Raw genomic sequence first — 23,391 nt, 5'->3', positions numbered from 1 at the left:
GTATTGATCTTCTCATCTAACTCTTGGAAAGCAATAAGCATATTTCTCAAAATGTCTAATGTCTCACTATTCCTTTAAAATATCTGCGGTTGTCATTAGAATCTCTCTCAGTGGAAGAAACACACACATGCACAAATTACACATGCACATACACAGGGAAGACAATACATCTAAAGCACATTCACAAAGATGTGATAGGAATTCCAGACGAATGCTCGACATTCCATAAATGCCTTCCATGGAATGTGTGTGTGTGTGTGTGTGTGTGTGTGTGTGTGTGTGTGTGTGTGTGTGTGTTTGTTTGTGGGGAGGCTGGTGATATATGGTTGGGTCATTGCAAAACAAGTGAGGTCACAGAGTTGGACTGTGTGTCCAGCTCAATTGAGGTCATATGCTTCTTAGTTTACTTTATAACGTGTGTGTGTATTGTGTGGTCAGGCTGTTTTGAGCTTGTGTGTTTTGTTGCGATCTAGATAAGCTGGTGACTCCGTATGAGTCAGAAGTCGATAGGGATTGTGCCTGGAAGCAGTAAAACTGTCTGAGTGGGCATGAATGCCATTGGACACGTGCACATACCTGTCACTGTTGCCTTCCAGCACACACACACACACACACACACACACACACACACAAAAAGCAACTGGCTCCACTGACATGACCTCTTGTGTCTGTTATTTATCTGAGCAATCTGTGTTTATGCAGATGTCACACACACAGTCACACAGACTCCACATGTCCATGCTCACATGCACATGTACACACACACTTATACACACACACACACACACACACACACACACACACACACACACACACACACACACACACACACACACACACACAGGGATTTCAGCGCTTCTTGCCCTCTCTCCAGGAATGCCTAAATTTCATTGAATGTATGAAGATAAACCGTAACCTTTCCAGATTAAATGCATCACTGAATTTACTGCATTTACTGACAATAATCTTCTTCAGTGGTTCTCAACCTGGGGTCGCGACCCCCACAATGGGTCACAAGATAAATCAGTAGGGTCACGATACACATACCAGGATAGGAAAGCAGAAAAAAAATGTAATCCTACTAAAAAAATTTCACACCGTTCCTCTAATCTTTGCTTTTCTATCTTGTGAATTACTGCTTATTTCACCTCTTCAGGCCTCTAAAACTTATACCAACAATACAGAGGGGAAAATCAGTCTTTGATTGACAAATGCATGCGAAGACAGAACAATGTGCATCATTAGATGGCTTCTACACTGTGTGAACCACATACACTCAAATACACACATCCACAATACCAATCAGAGTAATCAAAAAGCTTGCTGGTCAGCGAGCTCTCCTCACCTCACAGTGAGCCACTCCTTAAAGGCCATGGCCTCCTTCATCCCCTGAAGACCGCAGGTAATCACCTCCTAACCTGCTGTGTGGGTCTGAAAACACACACATGGACCCATGTTCATGCTCACATAAGCTCTATTTTTAATTTGTACTCTTCTTAACATTGCAAGAGTCTCATATAAACTGAACACGATCACGGGCAAATGTTAAAGAAAGAGCCGGCGGATGGCTGTCACAATTCAGGTACGTGGCAAAAGGCAAGAAGATCCAAATGCAGAAACTTATGCAGAGCAGGTTGAATTAAAGACTTTATTTCACTGGAATATATGGTCAATGAACAGGCTTATAGTTGACTACTTGGTGTCTGTCAGAATTAGGGAAATTATTCCAGAAGGGGAAAGCAGGAAGGCAGGTGATGAGAATACAGGTTTCAGGATTAAGGATTCAGGAGTCAGGATAGAACGCTATGGCACCGAAGCAACATAGAAGATCTGGCCAGTGGAAGTAGGAAAGTGGCTGGTATACAGTATATACACTGGAGCTAAATGAGGGGCAGATGTGCAGGGAGGGACAAAGTCAGTTGATGGGCTGAGGCTGGTGGACAAATAAGGTAATGCCACGTTCATGTCAAATCAGAGTTATCATTATTACCTGTTTCCGACTTGTGAATTGCATTCACACGGATTTTTATGAAAGTTCTGATATGTCTAACTTGCCGCTTAATAATACAAAGTGTCAGAAAAACCAAACAAATATGTAAGTGAATATATAGGTGTTAAATCTTTTATAATTGCCAGTGTCGTTCCAGTGTTTGTTGTTTATGTGCCTGTTTATACAAAATGGTGGAATACAGAGATTTTTTTGTATATTAATTGCAACAACAGTATACAGTGACAATTAATATAAACTACATACTGTATATTATTAGTTAGTTAGTATGGAATTAGGGCACAGCAGTGATCTGGAAAGTTAAATAATAAATAAAGGGATCAGGGGGAAAGAGAAAGTCTGAGGCTGAAGAGGGAGAAAGTGTCGTTACAACACTTTAAATGTTGGCCTTCATATCAATTGAATTTTTGTGTTTGTTTCTATGGATATAGAGCAAATACAGCAGCTTGCAGGAGTTGGCCTTTTTTAGATCTATATTTTATGATGTTTCTGCATCATTATGCTTGTTGGCAAGTTTCTGGACCAATAAGAGAGAGTGGAGCAATGTGTGGTATGTGTAGTTTTTAGTCTTGTAACCAAAACATACTGTAATTTTGCATTCTGAATGCAAAACAAACATGCGCATGAAAAATATAAAAGAGATTATTTTCTGGCAACAGGAGTTATCACCACTGTTGTTACAAAGAATTAAAAGTTGCCACATTTGGTCTTTACACACACCTACACAATACAAAAGGAATTTTCTTTTAAACTGTAGCACTGCAGTGTTGTAACTGCTGAACATATTCCTTCCACATGTATTTGTGACCTAAATAAACACCCATGGATTTTCTTTGGGAAATATTGCCGCTGTCCTTAGAGCATGAAGAATTAGTGTTTGAAATACAAACTGCTAGGAGCTGCAAGGGCTGCGCCACAAAGAAAAATATAATCCACCACACTAGAAAAAAAGAATTCCACTGTTGCCTCACACTGAGGTTCTTATGTAGATTACTTGCGTATTTTAAGGATTTAATCAGGGGCCGACAACGCTGCAGTGTCTTGTTTTTTTCCGTCCACAGTAGCGTCTAGCTCACTAATCTGTAAAATCAGTCACTACACTGGAATATACAGGTAGAGACAAAACAAGTGTGAACTCAAACACACACACACACAAGCACAAACACAGATATGCAGATGCACCAATCTCTTTGCCCACACGTATTCCTGTTCATGTGCGACTCCCCAGGGTGGTGTCAGGGTCCTGACTGATGAAAACACCGCAGCGGTGGCAGTGTCAATGCCATAAAACAAAAGCTGCAGTGTAGATGAGCTGCCAGCCGTACCTCCAGTGATGGATTTCACCGCGAGCACATTTGCTGCTGAAAACAGATCATTTAGTCTCCCTACCGCTCTTTCTTCCTCCCTCCATGCTCTCTTAATTCTTCCACTTCTACCTTGTTCTATTACTTCCTCTATCACAAAGTGCTTTATTTGTCTTTTGTATTTGCCATCCTCCTGTTGCTGAACTGTGATTTTTCCCTATACCTCCTGTCTTCACACTTTTTGTTAAATTCTCTGTGCCCTTCAGCCATCTTCAAAGTTGAATGACTCATGTTTATGACCCTAACCAAGGAACACATCTGTTCTCTGCCTATCCCATGCTGTGTGTTTCACTGTTGTTGGTCTTCTCTCCTCTCTGCTCCACTTGTCTGCACACGTCTGCAGCGGACCCGCCTCAGACTGTCTTTTGTCCATTCAATATCCTTCGCAGGTGAAAGGGTCACCGCAAGCTCCAATATCCTCTAAACCCTTTCTGAAATGAGGGCTGTGTGTATCTAGCGAATATCTTCCACAGGTGAAAACTGTCAGGCAGAAAATTGTCAGATTTGTGATTCATTTGAAATATGTTTCTTGTGTGGCTTTAATATCAATTTTAGCTGGGGAAGGTCATTTAAAGTTTTCACAATCCTAGAATAGTTACAGACTGTGTTGTTATTTTACGCTTTTATATCCAAACTTCATGCTTGTGCATTAGTCAGACAGATTGCTTAATAATAACAGTGCACATCGACAGATCGGTGTTAAGCCAGGCTTGATCATGACTCAAAGTTTTTCGATGGTCTTCGGTGCAGAATGCAGCTCTCTGAAATATGCAAAACCCTCTAAACCGTGTGACTATTAATAGAAGATGAAATATCAGGGAGACAGATTATGTTCACAGCAGGGAGTCTCAGCAGAGAATTTTCCTCAACTATCTTTAGTAGTCCCACTCAACAATGCATAGCATACCCCCCCCCCACACACACACACACACATACACACACAACAATCTGGGTTAATATCATGCAATTACAGTGCATATGTTTCATTTTGGTGTTTTGCAAGCAGGCGATAATGGAAAATGAATACGAAAGACATGTGTAGTTAGGTGTCCATCCATGCTAAATCCTCCATATACTGTATGTACAAACAAATGTATAACATTCTTCCTTTTAATGAGAAATATCTTTACAGTCCTACAGAGTGCCTTCATAGCAGTGCAAAATAAAACAATTATAAAATGAGGAAACAAAAATATAAAAAATAAAGAAAACAAATAAATGTGATTAAAGAAGATTGCTTCGACCTTAAAGCTATAGTTCGACATTTTGGTAGTTATGCTTATTTGCTTTCATGCCATGTATTTGATTAACAGGTTGATACCACTCTCATGTCTGTAAGATAAATATAAAGCTATAGCGAGCTGTGTCCAAAGGTTACAAAACCTGCCCACCGCACCTCTCAAGCTTAGTAATGCGGAGCATTATGTGCATGACTCCAAGAAATAGCCCCACACATAACCCTCCGTAAAACCACCAGTGTGTTACAACATCTCTTTGTGCTAAGCTAAGCTAACCAGCTGCTGGTTGTAGCTTTTTATTTATCCTAAAGACATGAGAGTGGTATCGATCTTCTCATATAACTCTTGGCAAGAAAGCAAATGAGCGTAGTGTTGTTTTGGCCAGCGCAACAGGCTATGAACACAACACTGACATATTATCACCAGTTTATATGGTGAACATGTTAGCTTATTTACACATTCAGTGTTTCTGGCCATCTGATGAATGTAAGTTCAATATTCACTCTTCTTTTAGCTGTCTCTTTTAGCTTCATTCAGGAGTTGCTGGCTCTTTAGCTGCTAAATGCTCCACTGTGTTCACCAGCTATTAGTTCGCTTTGCCTGTCTGTCATTGTGTGCTGTGCAGGTAGCATATAGTGGCATAGAGAGTAAACCAAAACAGTAGCTGAAAGATGCTCTAGTGCTCCATAGAGCATAGTGCTCTCTGTGGGTTCATCACTAAGAGTGATCCCTTTCACATAGTCATTTGATCCACTTTTAATATCAAAAATTTGATTAGAGCAGCTTTAAACATGTTTTTTTACAGTGTATTTGCAATGGATTTAAATAATCATCTCACATTTCTAGTTTGCAGGAGGAAAGTTCCTGAACAAAACACACAGCCCTGTGGAAAATGAAAACTCACCTACCAGTGAAAGACATTCAATCATAAGTTTAGTCAAGCCACTTGGAAGAGTCAGTCCCACTTATTTGACCATGGAGGTTTATGATAAATGGGCAGACTTTATGAATAGCGGCTCTATTTAGAGATGGCTCCATAAAACAAGCAGCCGTCCACTGTTTTATGTTTCATCATAAAACCTAAGGTCAGTGCCGTTTGAAGTCCCAAAATGAGATTCATTCTCTAGTTTTGCAGGGTGGCAGTTAATCTCTTGTGACATAATGTTCATTAAGGTAGAAAATAAGTAGGACTAGTGTTTAACCTGAGTCTGGAAACTTTTGTGGTTGAGTTGGTTGTTTTAACATTACATATGTACTTTACATGGCCTATATGTTAACAGAAGAGCTATTGTGGGCTCTGTGAGGACATGAAAGGAGACTTTTATATATATGACTGATGCCCCCCCACACTAATGATCCTATAGTCTCTGCAAACTTTCCCTCTCACTTTTTCTCTCGTTTGACTTCAAAAGGAGCCACAACATGACAGCCATACCTATTGTAGCCCCACCTGTGTATGGGCGTTTCAGCCACAGCTATTAGTACAGCTGCTCGTCTATATGTGGCAATATTTGTTCAGAACTAATATAGCTTTAATGATACCATGTTCTCAAAAGCAGCCCTATTGTCACTGATGCAATGTCTGTTGTTGTCGGTTTGACTTAAAGGCCCATAGATGGTCCAGAAATGACAGTGGCGCAATTGATGGGATTTGTCTACCTCTGTGTGTGCGTGTGTGTGTGTGTCTCTGTGTGTGTGTCACTGAATGTGTGTGTTTTGTTGTTAATAGACTACCCAGTGAGCTGCCAGTTGGCTTGTCTCATCACAAGGACCGAAATCTGGCCATTCTCAGTCAGGCAAGAAATAAACAAAACATTTGTTGGCACTTTCCTGCGGTTAAACAATTAAAGGCAGACAATGACACATGAACACACACTCTGTTCATCTCTCTCTCTCTCTCTCTCTCTCTCATATATACATACACATGTGCAGGCTCACAAATGCAGCATTTTCGACCATCCGTACGCGTTATTTTCTGCAGTAGACAAATCATAAGGGGGAGAAAACTGTCATTGATGTGTAAATTCACTATAAATAATTCCTCTCTCGTCTCACCCAAAAGACCGTCTTGACGCATTTGCTGCTCCTGCTTTCAGCTTATGCCCATCTCTCTTTCCCTCCCTCCTGTATCCATCCCTCCCAGCATCATTACTTATGATGCACAGTAATGAAATACTCTCATTTTGAGTGTTTTCTGAGACCCTCCATCATCCATCCTACCTCCCTCACTCCGCAATGGCATATTGGATAAAGTATTCCGCCATAATGGAAAATGAAAGCAGGGTTGTGGCCTACGCACTTGCGCGGTGTGAAAAACAGGAGAAGTGGAAGAGTCCTCGCCTTGCTTGGCTCTATATTTATAGGCAGAAAACCTGATTTCAGATCAGTCACGCTAGACTTGCAACAGACACCTACTTCACGCCGGGGGAGGCGGGCAGGCAGACAGACAGTGAGCTTTTTCTAGTTCTTTCTTTCAATTCTCTCTTGCAAAAAGTGCATGCTGTGTTTCATTTTTTGTCTCTATATACCTTTCTCTCTCTGTTTCTGTGTTCTTATTTACCTCTTACTCTATTGATATTCCCCACCAAACACGGAGAGTGTGCACTTTCTTCACACTGCAAAAATGTTATCAAGTCATTTTGTCTACTGTCTATTATTTTCTTGAGACAAATGAAAAACAAAAATCTGTCAGTGTGATGAAACCATTTGACCCTGAGAATTTTGTAGAATCACGAGTAATTTTTTGATCGTAGTGCAGCAATTTCCCTTAGTTTGTCTTCTTTTATGATACTGACGCTCATTTTTATTTCATTTATGAAATAAGATTGCTTCATACTCAACATTCACTTTTCGGGCGACTCCTACAACGGCAAAAACAAAAGTAAGTGAGCGACAACTTATTTTTGTACCATTCTCATATATGTCCATTAAATAAGAAGCTACAGCCAGTAGCCTGTTAGCTTAGCTTAGCATAAAGACTGGAAACAGCCCTCTAAAGCTCACTAATTAACATGTTATATCTTGCTTGATTAATCCATAAAAAAAGCACCAAGCTAAACTAACCGGCTTCTAGCTGTAGCTTCATATATACTGTACAGATATGATTTGTGGTATCAATTTTCTCATCTAACTCTCTGCATGGAAGCAAATAAGTATATTTCCCTAAATGTCTAAAATGTTTAAAACTATATTTTGACACAGGGTCCCTCTTCAAAATTCTAGATTAAATAATAATACAGGACTGGCCTTAATTCATATTGTACTTAAAGGTGTAATGTCTCCAAGAAATGTGCAATTAATAAAATTACCAAGAATCAGTTGACATGCAGTGAGACTGTGGCTTTTGGGGCCTTAGGGATCTGGGCCCCGAGGCAGTTGCACTTTGCCCAACTGCTAATCCATGCGGGTTTTTTTGCAGTGCATCACGTTGAGTCAGCTACGGCTACTGTCTTGGCAAACATGAAAAGATAATTTACCGAAACACTTGATGAAGAATCAAGTTGTACAACCTCTTTTGATCCTTTCCAGTCAGTCTAATCTTTATTTGTTACATGTTACACAGATGCCCACAATCCTTCAAATCAAACCCAGCTCTATCCGCTGTCCCTTTTCCAAGTTCTCAGCTCTCTCAGCAGCTATGTTGAGATCTTTTTTCCATCTTTCTCCTCCTCGTTTCCGTCTTGTCATACGGAGGCAAGAGGGCCGCTGACTTCATGGTTGTGTTTCTGTGCTGCTGTGCTTTTAGCCTAATGGACAGACAGCTGTGCTCCCATTTCTATATATAACTAAGAACTCCACATGATGAAGTCTGTCACACCCTCTCTCTGGCTACTACATGTAGCTGACCCCTGTGTTAATACCCAAGGAATATTGTATGAATGACTATGTGTGCTCATATGGGTTTGTAGTGATAATGCCTAAATACCCACATTTAATCTGCAGTCTTTTTTACTCATGTTTCAGGGGCTTTTTGTTAATGACCTGCACTTTTTTGCTGTTTTTTATTTAATCGTTTTTAGCCAAACATGAAAAATGTGGTTTTATGTAGAAATAAAGCTACATTAAATAGATTTAGTGAAAAGCACTTTGATAAGCCTAGCTGGAACTACTTAAAATACGGTATTTAATGTAGCTTTAATCTCTGTAAAACCACAATTTTGTTTAAATGGATGCAAGACACACAAAAACCCTTTTTAATCTCTGAATTTTCAGCAGATTGTCCTTTACTGTCAAGGAAAAATGGCAGAAAACTGTGACATAGTTATCTCTTCTCTGAAACATTTATAGTATCCTTCGATTCAGTGTCATATACAGGCAGTGAAGTGGAAGTGGAAGTGAAGAAACACACAATCTGAATCTTGTTATGGCACTTTCACTCTTTCTGCCCCTCATTTTGTGTAATGATATGAACACAATTAAGGATACAAATCCCCCTTTTATTTTTCTTATATTTACATGCTCTGTATTTGTGTGTATTTGTGTTTGTGTGTGCGAGTGCTGGATTGAGGTATAAGTAACAGCGTTAAGGGATCAGCTGGTGGTGGGGTCATATCCTTTCAGATTAGAGAGCTTAGTCCTCCCGTCTCTGTGTAATTAACGAGAGACGGAGGGAAAGAAACAGATAAAGACAAAGAGGCAAAGAGGAGAGTAAGTATGCATGGAGAGTGGTATTAAAAGAAACCAGCGCCTGCACACACACAGGAACACACTCAGCAGAGGAGGGATTGTGTGTAATGACAGGGTGCCTGGTGGTCAGTATATTTGTGTGCATGATGAGCGTGTGTGCATCAGAGCACTGAGTCCAGAACCAACAACAGATAGGATATAAAAGGCTTGGACTGGATATGTGGTTTGTCTAGCAGAGTTCAGGACCTCAGTAATGTCAACAGGGATAATAACTGCAGGATGGCAGTTATGCAGCCGCATGAAGCCTTAAATGCAGCACAGACACAAAAATCTATCCCAAAAATGCTAAACTATATTAGTTTTAGAAATATACATACGTTTTTTTTAGCAAAATATGGCAAACTTTTTACTTAATCAGCATTTAATGTTGTCTTAACACAAACAGTTGTACAATATAGTAGCGTATAACTTGTTTTAACAACACACAAACACATTGTGTTATAATGAGAAAAGTTTCTTGCTTTTATGACTGATTTTGTGTAATAATGAGAAAATTTTGTGATATAACAAAATAAAGCGATATGAGATTATAACGAGGAAAAGTTTCTCTTTAAAACAGAATAACTATGTAAGTCAAGGCAAGTGCATTTGTAAAGCACCATTCAACAACAAGGAAATTGAGTGCTTTACATAAGACATAAAAGACCTTAGGACAAGATATAACAGAAACATGAGGAAATATATAAAGACACATAAATAGGATTTAAGAGGGAAAAAATGGAAGATAAAAATAAGAAAATATAATAAGTCAAGTCAGTTTTATTTATATAGCCCAATATCACAGATCACAATTTTCCTCAAGGGCCTTTACAATCTGTACAGCATACAGCACCCTAATAAAACAGGAGAATAACAATTACAGCACAGCTACAGTACAGTGCACGGGTACAGTACAGATATGGATGAACAGTCCCAAATTGAATCTACTAAAAGCCTGTGGCAAACAGAAAAGTCTTAAGGCTCGATTATCTTATATCCAGTAATCATGAGAAAAATATGCCATCATAACATTAAAAGGATCTTTTGGAAACAAGACATTTTTCTCGCTGAAACGAGAAACTGAGTCGCATGCTGGGGCAGCAGGTTGAGGGTAGCGGACGCTAACAGACTCAACAAACTGATCTGTAAGGCCAGTGACATTGTGAGGGTGGAGCTGGACTCTCCGGCGGTGGTGTCAGAGAGGAGGATGCTGGCCAAACTAGATGCCATCTTGGACAGTGTCTCCCACCCACTCCATGACATGCTGGTCAAACAAAGGAGTACCTTCAGCAAAAGACTCCTCCCCCAAAAAGCACCACAGAGCGCCACAGGAAGTCATTCCTGCATTTTATACTTATATCCACTTTGTATTTAATTTATCTTACCTGTATTATAGTGTATTATATTTTGGTTTGCTTAGTACTTCTATTCCTTCTATTCTCAAGTGTGCATTGACGTGATAGTGAGCAGCTGTAACAAAAGAGTTTCCCCGGGGGGATCAATAAAGTATTTCTGATTCTCATTTTCTTTGTCATGATGGCAGCAATACCCTGCCATGGTACAAGAACTTGATTTAGTTAGATGATAGCACAGCATGTAGACCTGGTTGGTAAATTGTGAAAGTAAAACATTTCAAGTGTATTGTGACAAAAGATGAGCCTCAGCTCTGGTAGCACGTGTGCATCAGGTGATTCTGGTGCTGTTTATGCTGTGAAGGGTGTTGATTAGTGTTAATTTAAAAGGTGAAAATGTGAGTTGACGCCAGTGTAAACAACACTATTAACTGATTGATGCTATACCAGAGAGTCACACTGGGAGGGAGGTTGCTGCATTAACGTAGTCCTGTCTGCTTACTAAAAGCCACATGCCATGTGCAATTGCATTTTCTTTGCTGATGAATGATTTTCCCTCAATGATAGATTTATAGGTTATAAAACAAACCAAAAAAATGTAAGTGTTTTTATGGCACAGGGGTCAAATAACTTAGAAATCAGGATGTCATTCTTTAAAATAGGTTATAAAAGGAAAATATAAACAGATTTATTATTATAACAGAAGAGGTTAATTGTCACTCCTGAAGAAACAGTGACTCATCAGTGTCACATAGGGAAAACAATTGCATTCAAATGCAAAAGGAGAAAAAAAAATCACTTCTTTTTAGCTCAGCACTCAAGCCCTCAACAGTAATGACTCTTGGTAACTGAGGAAGACAACGCTACGTGGCAGAAAATCCATTAGTGAGTCTGCTGCTAGATAGCAAAGAGACTCAGAGGAATGGTGGCTTTTGATACTGCGAGGCCGACTGCACTGGAGGCATCAGAGAAAACTGGCTTGTCTTTTTTTCTGCGAGAGTTTGAGAAGGCTGGTAAAAGATAGCCCCCATGTCTGCCGAGGTGTGTGTGTGTGTGTGTTTGGGTCATGACTGTAAGTGCGAGGGACAGAGGGAAGAAGGGGGTTGAGATTTGGGGATTGGACCAGTGTCGCCTGTCACGATACCAGAATGTTGGCAGAAATACCAGTAAGTTTCAGTCCCTGGCCAAAAATTGCATTTTTGTACTGCTTCCGTTTATCTGCCTTTTGAAGTCTCCTTTTACCTTCAAATATAAATGTCTAGCATCTTTTATTTTTCAAGATAAGCAGGGATGTTTGAAAATGAAGAAACGTATGATGTGAATCATTGCTGTCATTTTTTTCTAAATTATTTTTGGGTCACATTATATGCCTTAGATATATGAGCATAGACAGTAGAGAGCTGAAAGGAAATTAGGGGAGAGAAAGATTGGGAATCACATGCAACAAAGGTCCCCAACTGGACTCAAAGCAGGGACGTTGTATGGTCAGCACCTTAAAGTAAAGTAAATTATTCAATATTTCTACATAACATTAATTATTCATGACTAAATTAGTAATGATAAAAGTTAAGAAAACATCTTTAGGTATTTTTTATAAAGAGTTTGTCACAAAAAAGCTACACCCAGTTCAAACCAGTCAGACGAGCACAGACAAAAACACAAACACAGAAATCTCTCACAAAAAACCAAACCTCTTCTAAAGTCGGATCCCATCACTCACAACAAGGAGCTCGAAAGTTAAGAGATCATATGTTTTAAGGGCCTTTCAACTTCTAAGCAACCAAGGCACCCCACAATCAAGATTTTTAATAGATATGTATGTGTTGAAATTTATTTAACTTAAAAACTCCAGTTAGAAAATACATATATTAGAATTATGAAGGTGTTTAAAAGTAATAGCTCATTACTGAAGAGTAATCCAACAAATGAAGGCAATATGTAAGGTCTGTAGTGTAACTGACAGCAGTTACAGGCTTACAGCAGCATCAAAACTAATGAAAAACACAAGGTTCTGGTGGGATGGATAGGGTTCAACATTTGATACCATTTCAATTAGACTGCAGACAATCAAATTGAAATGTCTTGCGGTAGTTGTGTTACTTTTCCTGACTGTCAAATCTTTGCTGGATCTGTAAGCAGAATAGCTCCTTGTTTCTTTCTAAATATAAATTCCATTTACCAGTTTAGCTGCACTAGGATTCAGTTCAAGATGTGTGTAACTGTTCAGTATTTCAGAATTTGATGCTGGCTCCTGTGAATACCACACTGCAGCGCTTATAAGTTTACTTTAAATAATAACGTGTAACATTATTCTACACCCTCTTTACATGTTATTTCAGCTTTGTGAAGGAATTTAGTGTGTAATTTTGTGATAGTTACACATAGAGACGAAGAGAGTGAGAGAATAGAAGAAGGATAAGAAGGAGTGATTGAAGGAGATGGTTTATCTGTCCGTCTGCCATTAGGAGAGTCGGTGAGGGTGGGAGGTAACTGTGTGTGTGTGTGTCCTTACACTTACATAAAACTGCTGCAGGATAGGATTTAACATCTGGATACACCTTCTCTTTCTCTTGTTGACTTGTCTCACAAACACACACAAATACAAGCAAAACACCAGTCCATTTTTTTCTTGACATGGAGATTATTCAAATGAGAGGAAAGATGAAGACAGAAGGGATGATGAAAAGGAGAAAGAGGGGGGAAAAGTGAAGATTATGGGCAGTATTGCTTCCATGAGACATCACCGAGACATCCTCCACACAAAAATGAGCATTAACACTCGTCTCTCCCTCCCCCTTTCGGTTTCTCTCTCTCTCTCTGTTCAATGTAAGTGGATACTAGAAGACCTCATTCCTTTGCACACTGAAACCTGAACTGTCTATGTAACCTCCTGCCATTTACTCCGTCTCTCTTTTCTATGTCTCTGCATTTTTTTTTTCCTTTTCCTTTCCATACCCTCTAATCTTTACAATTTGGTGTTCACATTTTTCACTTGTCTCATTCTTTAAATTTTATTTCTTAGTGCCATATTGTCCAAATAATGCCTTTCTTACAATAAATTACAGCAATAATATGTTTTTTTGTCTTTTTGACCCTCCTGCTTCTGCCTTTGTCTGATGACATGTTTAGTGTGAGTTGTAGCCCAGCACCTGACCCATTGCCTGCAGACAGAGCTGTAGTTTTGTGACTTTCTGTCCTCCAACCCTCCCTTCCTCCTGAGTCCCAGAGACTGCAGCAGCTGGCTATACACACATTTCTCTCCCTCAATGTCTTTCTCTTATCCCTTTTCTGTCCTTTTTCTCCCTCCATTTTTCATTCTCTCATCTTCTTCTGCTCTCTTTAATATAATCTCTATAATAATCTCTTTGTCCTCCCTCCACCTCACTCTATGTCACACATCCTGAATCCCTCGCACTGTTTGTTCAGTGGAAACATTCATATCAACAGTGAAACAGTCCTATAGTCAGTTCATATATAGTACAGGTCTTTTATTTTGTAGCTGAGGAGAGACATGAGGTCACAGTATGCACATAATGTTGCCTGTTACAGTAGACATACAGTATCATATTACTAACTCATTGTAAATTGCTCTGGATTACGTTATCAGTCAAATACCAGTAATGCAAAAATGAAAACAATTAAATAGAGCGAAGTAGTCCATAGGCGCCATCATTCCAAAACTATTAGTCAGTGTCATATGAAGCTTTTAGCATAAGAATCACTTTCCCATGTATTATAGTTTTTTCCTGTGTGTGATTATTGGATGAAAAGCATTGACATAAATGAAAACTATGTAATGAAATAATAATACATTTTATTTATACGGTGGTTTAGGTACGTAAAAAAAACAACAACAGAAATCAAAAACACAATACAAGTGCAGAATATTGTGAGACTTTACCAAGATTGGTGCAGTTGTTGTTGTCCAGGGGGATGGGGTGGCTATAGAGAAGGCTGTGTTATCCCAGGTCCGGTGCTTGGTTCTGGGTAGAGGGGATAGGAGGCTGGCATGTAGGAATGGAGCCTGCAGGAAGGACTGTGGCAGTGGAGAACTTTGGTGAGGTAGAAGGGGACCTGGTTATGGAGGGGTGATGCGGTCACCAGAGTGGAAGTGAGTGAGCAGGACGGTGGATAATATATACTACAGTAGTCAAGTCAGGATGCGATGAAGGCCTGGATCAGAGTTTGAGCAGCAGAGAAGGACACAGCAGTTTTTGTGGTGTGGTTTGCATAGTGTTTGAATGACAGATGGCTTTCTTACCACCTGATTTGTTTTTGGCAACTGACAAGGAAACAGCAACAAATATTAATGCTGGTATGGTTTCAGCCAAAAAGAGTTCTCCATGTATTAAAAGAAATGTTACATGAGAGGCCTTTTAATATACAAATGTAACAGCTGTAAAATATGACTATAGCTGAAGTAATACTCTTATATATTTTTTGGGAGCTTTTTTGCCTTTATTCGAAAGTGGCCAGTGGAGAGATGACATGAAATGTGGGGAGAGAAAGGTCCCTGGCCAGAATCAAACTGGGGACATTGCGATCACAGCATTTGGTATGTTTATTGATTACTAGCCCACCAGTTGCCCTCTAATAGTCTTATATGTCTGAACAAAAGAAAAGCTCTATTGATGTTTGGGGTCCATTTAATGGCCTAAATCCATCTTTAAATATCCATTCATTCATTTTTTTCTCAACATGATGAAACTATTCTTAAAGTCAGTCTAACATTTGATCGTGTGGTCAATTATAGTTGACTAATGTATGCAAACTTGCCACCGTAGGAACAGTGGTTACATAACCTTTGAAACGAGCTGTTAAGTTGTGGTTCAAGACTGACTTTAATATGTTCATTGAATAAAGTTATGGTTATGAATACATAATTTGCTGAGAAGCAAATGTTATATGAACAAAGGGATAAAGTTTATTGGTTTGGCCATGATTGCCAGTGTATGGGTGTGTGTGTGCTGACATTACCAAGACAGTCACTTCTGTCAGTCAGGTCACAATGTGCTCGATGAGGTGAACATGAATGAAAAGTATTGACAGTGCTGTGGCGGCAAATCCATAACCTTGGTCAACCACACACTTGTGCTCACGAACAGGGACAACCATGCATACACACAGATACTGAAGCGCACACGCTCTATTGACGCCTGACCTTTACAGGAAGCAGAGTGGAGATCAACTGACCAGAAGCTGCTGTCAATCAAGGAGCATCCACCCTCCCTCCTCCCTGCTGCTTCCCTCCATCCCTCGCCTCTCCGCTTTCACAGTCAGTTTTCATTAAATAGCCAGTGTTTAGTATACATAAGAAATGAGTGTATGTAAGGTGATGAGGCAGAAAGGAATGAGGGAAAGACTGAGTGAAGAGCAGTTTTGTTTATTATAGAAATACATAAAATACACATACAGACTAAATGGAGAGAAAGGGATATGATAGGAGATGATAGGGTTGAGGAGAAGCAGATTTGACAACACAAAGCGCATACACACGTATGTAGTCGGCGACTCAGATACCACTATCCTCAAACACAGCTTTGAGGATAGTGGTATCACACTGAGCCCAATGCCTTGACATGAAGAGAGAAAATGTGTGTGTGTGTGTGTGTGTGTGTGTGTGTGTGTGTGTGTGTGTGTGTGTGGGTGGGGGGTGAGAAACTCTGTGGCCTGTGTCTCTGTATGAGACTGTTGCTATCTGAGACAAACATACAAAAAAGGATAGCAATATGAAGACATCAAGCTTAAATCTGTGTGTGAGTGCGTGTGTGTGTGTGTCCTGACTACAGGATCAACTTCTCTTATCCTTCTACATAGATTGGCTCCATATTGGATGTTTAATATTTAACTATATGTCTCCTGGGAGACCGGGAGACATATAGGTGGGAGGAAGCAGTGTGTGCAAAGACAGAAGCAAACACACACACACACATGCATAGAGCAGTGCTGACTTCTGCAGATATACTGTAAGTGTACACAGAATCAGAGCCTTTCATCAAAAAACAAAAACACTCAATGTGCAATCAAGAGCATATAAAATGAGTTGAAAATGTATTCAGACAACACCTAGTGACGTTAAGTACACCATGTTTCTGCAGATTGCACACACGCCCAAACGCAACTAAATTAGTGCTGAAACAATTAAGTCGATTAATCGAATAGCTGATTGATTGATTGATTGATTGATTTCTTGGCCACTTGGAGGCAGAAGAAACAAGCTGTAAACACAACAGTGGCATAATTGATATGGTGAATTTTTTAGCAAACAGTGGCTTATTTACACATGCAGCAGACATGGAGCAACATTTGCATTAATCTGGAGTCATGTTTGTGTCACTGCCTGATGAATTGAATTGTATTCAATCTTTTTTTTAGCTCAGTTTTGGTCTCAACCAACTCCTGAAGGAAATATCTGGCTCTTTGGCCACTAAATACTCAAAATATGTTCGCTTTGTCTGTCTGCTGTTTGGTGCTGAGCAGGTGTACTTTTTCACTGAAAACAACTGCCTGCTGCGTCTGCAAACAATGCTGATGAGAGCATTGAGAGTGAACCAAAACATTAAGGCTGCAGGGCTGTAAAACCAGAGCAATGAGCTAAAAGATGCTAAAAAGCTCCACAGAGCTGAGGGGAACCGCAGAGAGTGATAATTCTCTGCAGGTTTGTCACTAAGAGCAACCTCTTTCACATACACATAGTCATTTAATTCATTGTTAATATTACAATAGTGATTATAGCAGCTTTAAATGTAAGGATTTGCTGCTTTTTGTATCATTGTTGATTGAATATCATTGGATTTTAGACTGTTGGCTGAACAAAAACAGCCGATTTAAAGATGTCGCTTTTGTCTTTTGGAAATTGTGATGGGCATTTTCACTATTTTCTGTCATTTTATGGACTAAACAATTAATCAAAAAAGAATCTACAGATTAATCAGTAGTGAACTTTAATCATTAGTTGCACAGTATACAGTATTTTGCATTCTTAGTTGCATGCTTACACCATAAATCTACTATATTCATTCAAATATGATACCTAAACACAACAATAATCTACTAGTGGGATTTGTTGGGTCTCTGTAAATAATATTATAAAGAATCCTGCTCTATAGGAAAAGTGCAATGAGATAACTTCTGTTATGAATTGGCAGTATATAAATAAAATAGAATTGGAAAAAAATAGTATATCTGTTCTGTAATGTCATCTAATGTAATCCACATCCAATCATAACAATCATGCAAACTGCCTTCCAGTGCACACGGCATTCATTTAAACCCTCTTTGTTATAGTGTAAGTGCAGGTCCATACATGTACATTACAGAACATATACTGTATGCATGGTTTCCCACATTAACATGCAGTAACACACAATATGAAATGACATGCATGCAGTTACATACACATGAATACACAGTGAGTTATTTAAAGGGTCGGTTCACCCAAATTCCAAAAAAAACATTTTCTCACTAAGCTCTTGTTAGAGGTGGGTGATGTGTCAACATATACTATGAAAATGCATAAATGTGTCAACCATCAGTGGATTTGCAGATTGTACAGAGGTAGCTATACCTTTAATAACTGTGGATGTATTTGTCAGGTATTTGATTCACTGGGGTCGCCAAAATCAGCCATTCATGTGTGGTGATTTTTACAGAAAATGTACTTTATCACAAGATATATATCTTTCTTCTGTCTTACTTCATGCACCTGCAACCTTGTGGCACTTTTTCTAGAAGGTTTCTCCTTGATCAACTGTAGCTTGGATTGTACAGTGCCTGGGACGAAAGTGTCAGCCAAATGAATAAAAATATATGAAAGCGAATAAATATATCGATATTGTGATAAATTACAAATACTACTTTCTCCTGGCGAAACAGTCCTGAAGAAAACTGTTAGAAGCTAGGTCTGTAGAATATCCAGTTCCTGACAGAGATATTGCTGTTGAGTTGATTTTTTTAAACATAATTTTCAAAGCTGTGAGTACCACAAACATTCCATTTACCTGCACTGTATTGACACGGCAGCAGGAATTTCAGAGACAGATATTTCAAAACCTGGGGCAAATAAAACCAAACCTATCTGCATGGCTAGTTACCAATAGATGGAAATTTGTTTAAAAAATTAATATGTGGGTTAGAGCTGCAAAAAACTATTATTTTCCTTATAGATTAATCTGCCAAATACGTTGTTGACGAGGGCAGACGAGACGAAAAGAAGGAGAGAGAGAGAGAGAGAGAGGGAGAGTGAAGGAGAGACACAGCAGGCCTGGTCGTTTTGTTGTTGGAAACAAAGTGCTGTTAAATGATTTACTTGTTCCCTTCATTTAAGTACAGTCCCTCATTAAAGAACAGCAGCAGGCAGACTGGCCGGCTAGACTGCTGGATTGCAGACAGACCAACTCGTGCACAGACATACACATGCACAAGCTGATTCAGTTATGTATCGTCAAACACACACAAATGCATGTGCGCGAACACACACAAACAGCAGGAACAGAGAGAGAAGTGGGTCAGACTAACCAGCTCAGTCTCTACATTTGCAGCATACGAGGGGGTCCCACTGTCTCACATTAGATACTATACATGCAAACACACACATAAACATACACTGCACACACACACACACACAACCAGGAATATATTAATGTAATCTCACACTAACATGCACAAACACAATATTTTACTCTAGGAGAAGTAAATATATTTACTTTTATATGCAACACACACTCTCAGTTACACATTTATTTACTCCCTTTGCTCAAACACATGAATACACAGAGGAGTTGTACATCTTTACAGACGCAATCTACAAATTCATTTACTCATGCATAGCTAAATGAATGTGTTTACCTAAATCCCAAGCTCAGAACAAGATTTGGACACGAAATCCCTCAGAAATACATTGTGTAAATCTCTTTAACAGCCGTGACGGATAGTTTCGCTTGGAGATTCATTCCAAATGTACATCAACGCTGGAGATTTATATTGCTGCAGATGCACACAGATCCATCACACGCCCACGCACACATGTATATGTACAACAGTGGCGATATCAACAGGTGGAGGAATATCAGCGCAGAACCATAGCTAACGCCAAACAAGGCTGCCTTTCAGTAAACTGATGCTAGTGTTTGTGTGTGTGTGTGTGTGTGTGTGTGTGTGTGTGTGTGTGTGTGTGTGTGTGTGTGTGTGTGTGTGTGTGTGTCCATTTGGCATGTTTTGACACATTCATATTGAACACACGCTCACACAGTGACATCCATTCAGATCTTGATGTCCAGGGCTGAGTATAGCAGTGTTAAATGATGCCAACATCAACAATGAAATCCAAATGTTCTCACCCAGGGAGCAAAAGAGGCCTGCATCCCGTCACTCATGGAGGGTTAAATAAATGACTCAGCAAGTGAGAAGATTAATGGCGGGCATATTTTACACTAACGTTACTTCTGCAAATAAACAAGCAGAGAGATGGATGCAGAAAAGAGGGAGGGCGGAGGAGGAAGAGGAGGAGGGAGCAGGATAAGAGAAAGGAGGATGTGGAGTGGGGTGATGAGATGAGGAGGAGCAGAGTGTGGGCAAAGTTGAACTCTCCCATAAGAGCCTGTTTGTTTCCCCATCTGTTTACTCCACTGTGCAGTTCTTTACCAGGAGACCGTTACACCACGCATTCGTTACTGTTCCACTTAGCAGATGAAGGCGAGCATTGATGCAGAGGTTTCCATTTGGCTTCTTTTACATAGCGTGAGTATGAAATATGAGTATGAAGTGGTGGAGCTTACCCGGGTGACGCATGGCAGCAGCCAGTTGGAGTAATGCGCTCAAAATTTCTTACTTTGGCACGAGTTCAGGTCCTCTTGTCTACAACACAAATCAATAGAGAACAGAGATTTGGGCATATTTACTTATGAGCCCAGTGATGGATATATTTTTCAACATACAGTAGCTATGTGTAGTGGTGCCAACATTTCTGTGGAGGGGAAAAAAAAACTTTTTAAGATTTATTTGGAAGATTTATTGCTGCACATAATCGGTGCCATTATGACTAAACATCAGATATGAAAAGCCACAAAAATCCTGGTTTATTTTATGCGTGACAGATATTAAATATCATATATCAAAGGAAGTGTGTGCCACCACACCAGCAGGCTATTTATTAGATCTGTTGGCTATCATTTAGGCCTAGTTATTTCAGTAGTTAGGGGTTGGTGCTTTTCAGTTCCCATCTTCCACAGATCAATATATTGAATTTTGACATCAATAGACATTGATGACATTTTTCTTCTCCTTCTTTCTTCTCTTTGTTTTCATCTCTATAATCACTTTTCAGTTTACAAAAATATGTAATTTGTATAAACATTCATCTGTTTATTAGCATATTACATATACAGTAAAGCATGACTTTAAATTCTTATTTAACTGTATTCAGGCACACCACCTGACTTTTTTTTTTTTTAAAGAAATACAAATTATGTATGTATTTTGATTCTCCTAGAAAACTTTTTTCTATGTCTTTTTACCCATAGTTTTAGCCAACCAGAGGCTCACTGTTGTTAAGAATTCCAAATAACTTGGAGTCTATCTTAACACATTCAGAGACATATGAAAGAGCTGAATAGAAAACTATATCTTTACAGTCAGGTCAGGTTATATCTTACACTTTGTTTCTAATATATATTTTCATGCAGCTTTACTTCATGAAAATATGTTATAAAAGTTCAGTTACAAAATCCAACTATCCTCCAATTTGCACTCTTATAACCACAGAACTTATTGAACCAATTCGTTCGACTCTTCCAGTAGAGCTCGAAAAATTCATCTTAAACTTTCTCCCTTTGTAGTGCTTTCCCAATCTAAAACTTTGAATTTCTATAACTATACAGCTCTTATAGGTATCCTTCTTCCATCTTCATGTTGTACTGTCTTACCAAGACATGGGCGAATAATCAGAGCCATCACACATGAATTTAACCCCATACCTGCTTTTAATGACAACTATGGCTCAAGATCATTTTTCTGTACATATTCATTCATAAGTTTGGAATAAAATCCCATTAGATATTAGAAAAACATTTATACAGGTATTTCCTTTTTCAGAAACAAAATTGTAATAATTAATAGATCCTTTCAGTCTTTCATCTCCGCCCCTGGAATTTGTCTTTTTATTGGGTATTCACTTTTAAAAACAGATTTGTTGTTTCGCCTTGTGCAGTATATGCTCTGCTGTAAGAAATGTGCAAATAAAATGAAGTGAAATATGTAGATTAATGTATTATGATTGTTCTCTTTGTTAGGTTTGATTACCAGGAGCTCCTCCACAACTCCACTTTCTGTTTGGTGCCACGAGGTCGACGCCTGGGCTCCTTTCGTTTCCTAGAGTCGCTACAGGTGAATATATATTATTCAATGCAATATACACCATCAAGAATATTAATTATTGAAGTCTTGTTAGCCATATGATCATGCTGTAGTAGAAGTAGAAGTTTTTTCACAGGAGAGAATGCTCTATTTGTGTTTCTGTATGTGCTCTTATCACTGGTTCGAAGTGGGGGGGGGTTCAATTGGAAAAATGTGATGTCATGTTCTACCAAGCACCAATCAGGATTTAGTGAATTAAAGTGTGATAACATTTGCGAGGTTGTTTGCTTATGTTGCCAGCACTGTCAATCAAATCTGATCAAACCACACCCACACAGTCCTGATGAAGCAGACTAGCTACATTTGTGATGGTTAAACTCTTAATAAATAAAAACTAAGGAGGTTTTTTTACACAACTGAAACTTTGATTGTTGCTTATTTTTCATAAATAGATGAATTGTAGGTGGAAGTAGACGAGCTGGTATTAGCGCAGTAGAACCTCACACCTCCGAAATGTAATGTAATTTTTAGCTTTTTAAGCAATTTTGCCAAGACATCTTTCCAGGAGATCCTGTAGAACTGGTTACTATATATGTTTAGTATAAATTTATCCTATTTTTAACTGACAACTTGACACCTTTTCTGGACGGTACTGTTATCAGCTTCTCCAACAGCAAACTTCAACTTTGGAAAAATGGAAAGTTGAAACCACAAGTCTCTGCCTCTGACTCTCATAAATCTTTATGAAATCCTCATGCTTTGATCACACTGACCGGGGACCACTACAACCCTGCTTGCAAGCTTGGTACCACGTTTCCTGGCTGAATTTCCACTTTTACAGTACCACTTGTTTATACATTTTTCTGATTACAATGCAAAGAATCTGATGATTTAAATCATAAACAACAAGTAACTGCTATGTATTAGCTAACGTTTTCAAGGACTTTAAGTTGCTCCACCCTGACTAGCCCGTCATATAATCTGTACTGTCATTATATACAGTATATAATACTGTATGTGTTAACAAGTATAAATCATTGACTTACACATAGGCATACTTAGTACTTATAGGACAGGTAATGTGGTTCTTTGTATAACTGTCTGTCCTGCATATTATATTGAATACTTTAGGACTCTCCAGTTTCTCTGAGGCCCACATAAATAAACAGCTAAAATCTCTACATACTACATGCCAACACAGCAATCATCAAAACAACATTAGCTGCAGCATTTCCCCTGGCATAACACTGTTAGAATGACCAAATTACACTTCTACAGGAAACAGCTCTGATTCCATGAGATCCAGCTTATGTACAGTTCAGTCAACAAGGAAGTGCACAGGATGTAGAATGTTTATGTTCCAGAGCCGTGGTTTATGTAGTCTTTTGGTTATTGACACCTTAATGGTCACA

General features: G+C 39.0%; 1 protein-coding gene across 3 annotated transcripts in view; it reads left to right on the top strand.

The window, feature by feature from the left end:
• LOC122863823 (exostosin-1c) overlaps positions 1–23,391 on the top strand; it is an 83,482-nt gene that overhangs the window by 47,514 nt on the left and 12,577 nt on the right. For all 3 annotated transcript variants that reach the window (XM_044170592.1, XM_044170593.1, XM_044170591.1), the window contains one exon: positions 21,916–22,009. In XM_044170592.1, coding sequence (XP_044026527.1) covers positions 21,916–22,009 — 94 coding nt within the window. The remainder of the gene's footprint in view (positions 1–21,915; positions 22,010–23,391) is intronic.

Source organism: Siniperca chuatsi, linkage group LG17 (genome assembly GCF_020085105.1).
Source record: "Siniperca chuatsi isolate FFG_IHB_CAS linkage group LG17, ASM2008510v1, whole genome shotgun sequence".
NCBI classification, from domain to species: Eukaryota; Metazoa; Chordata; class Actinopteri; order Centrarchiformes; family Sinipercidae; genus Siniperca; species Siniperca chuatsi.
Note: the sequence above shows the minus strand (reverse complement) of the source record. Positions and strands in the feature narration are given on the sequence as shown.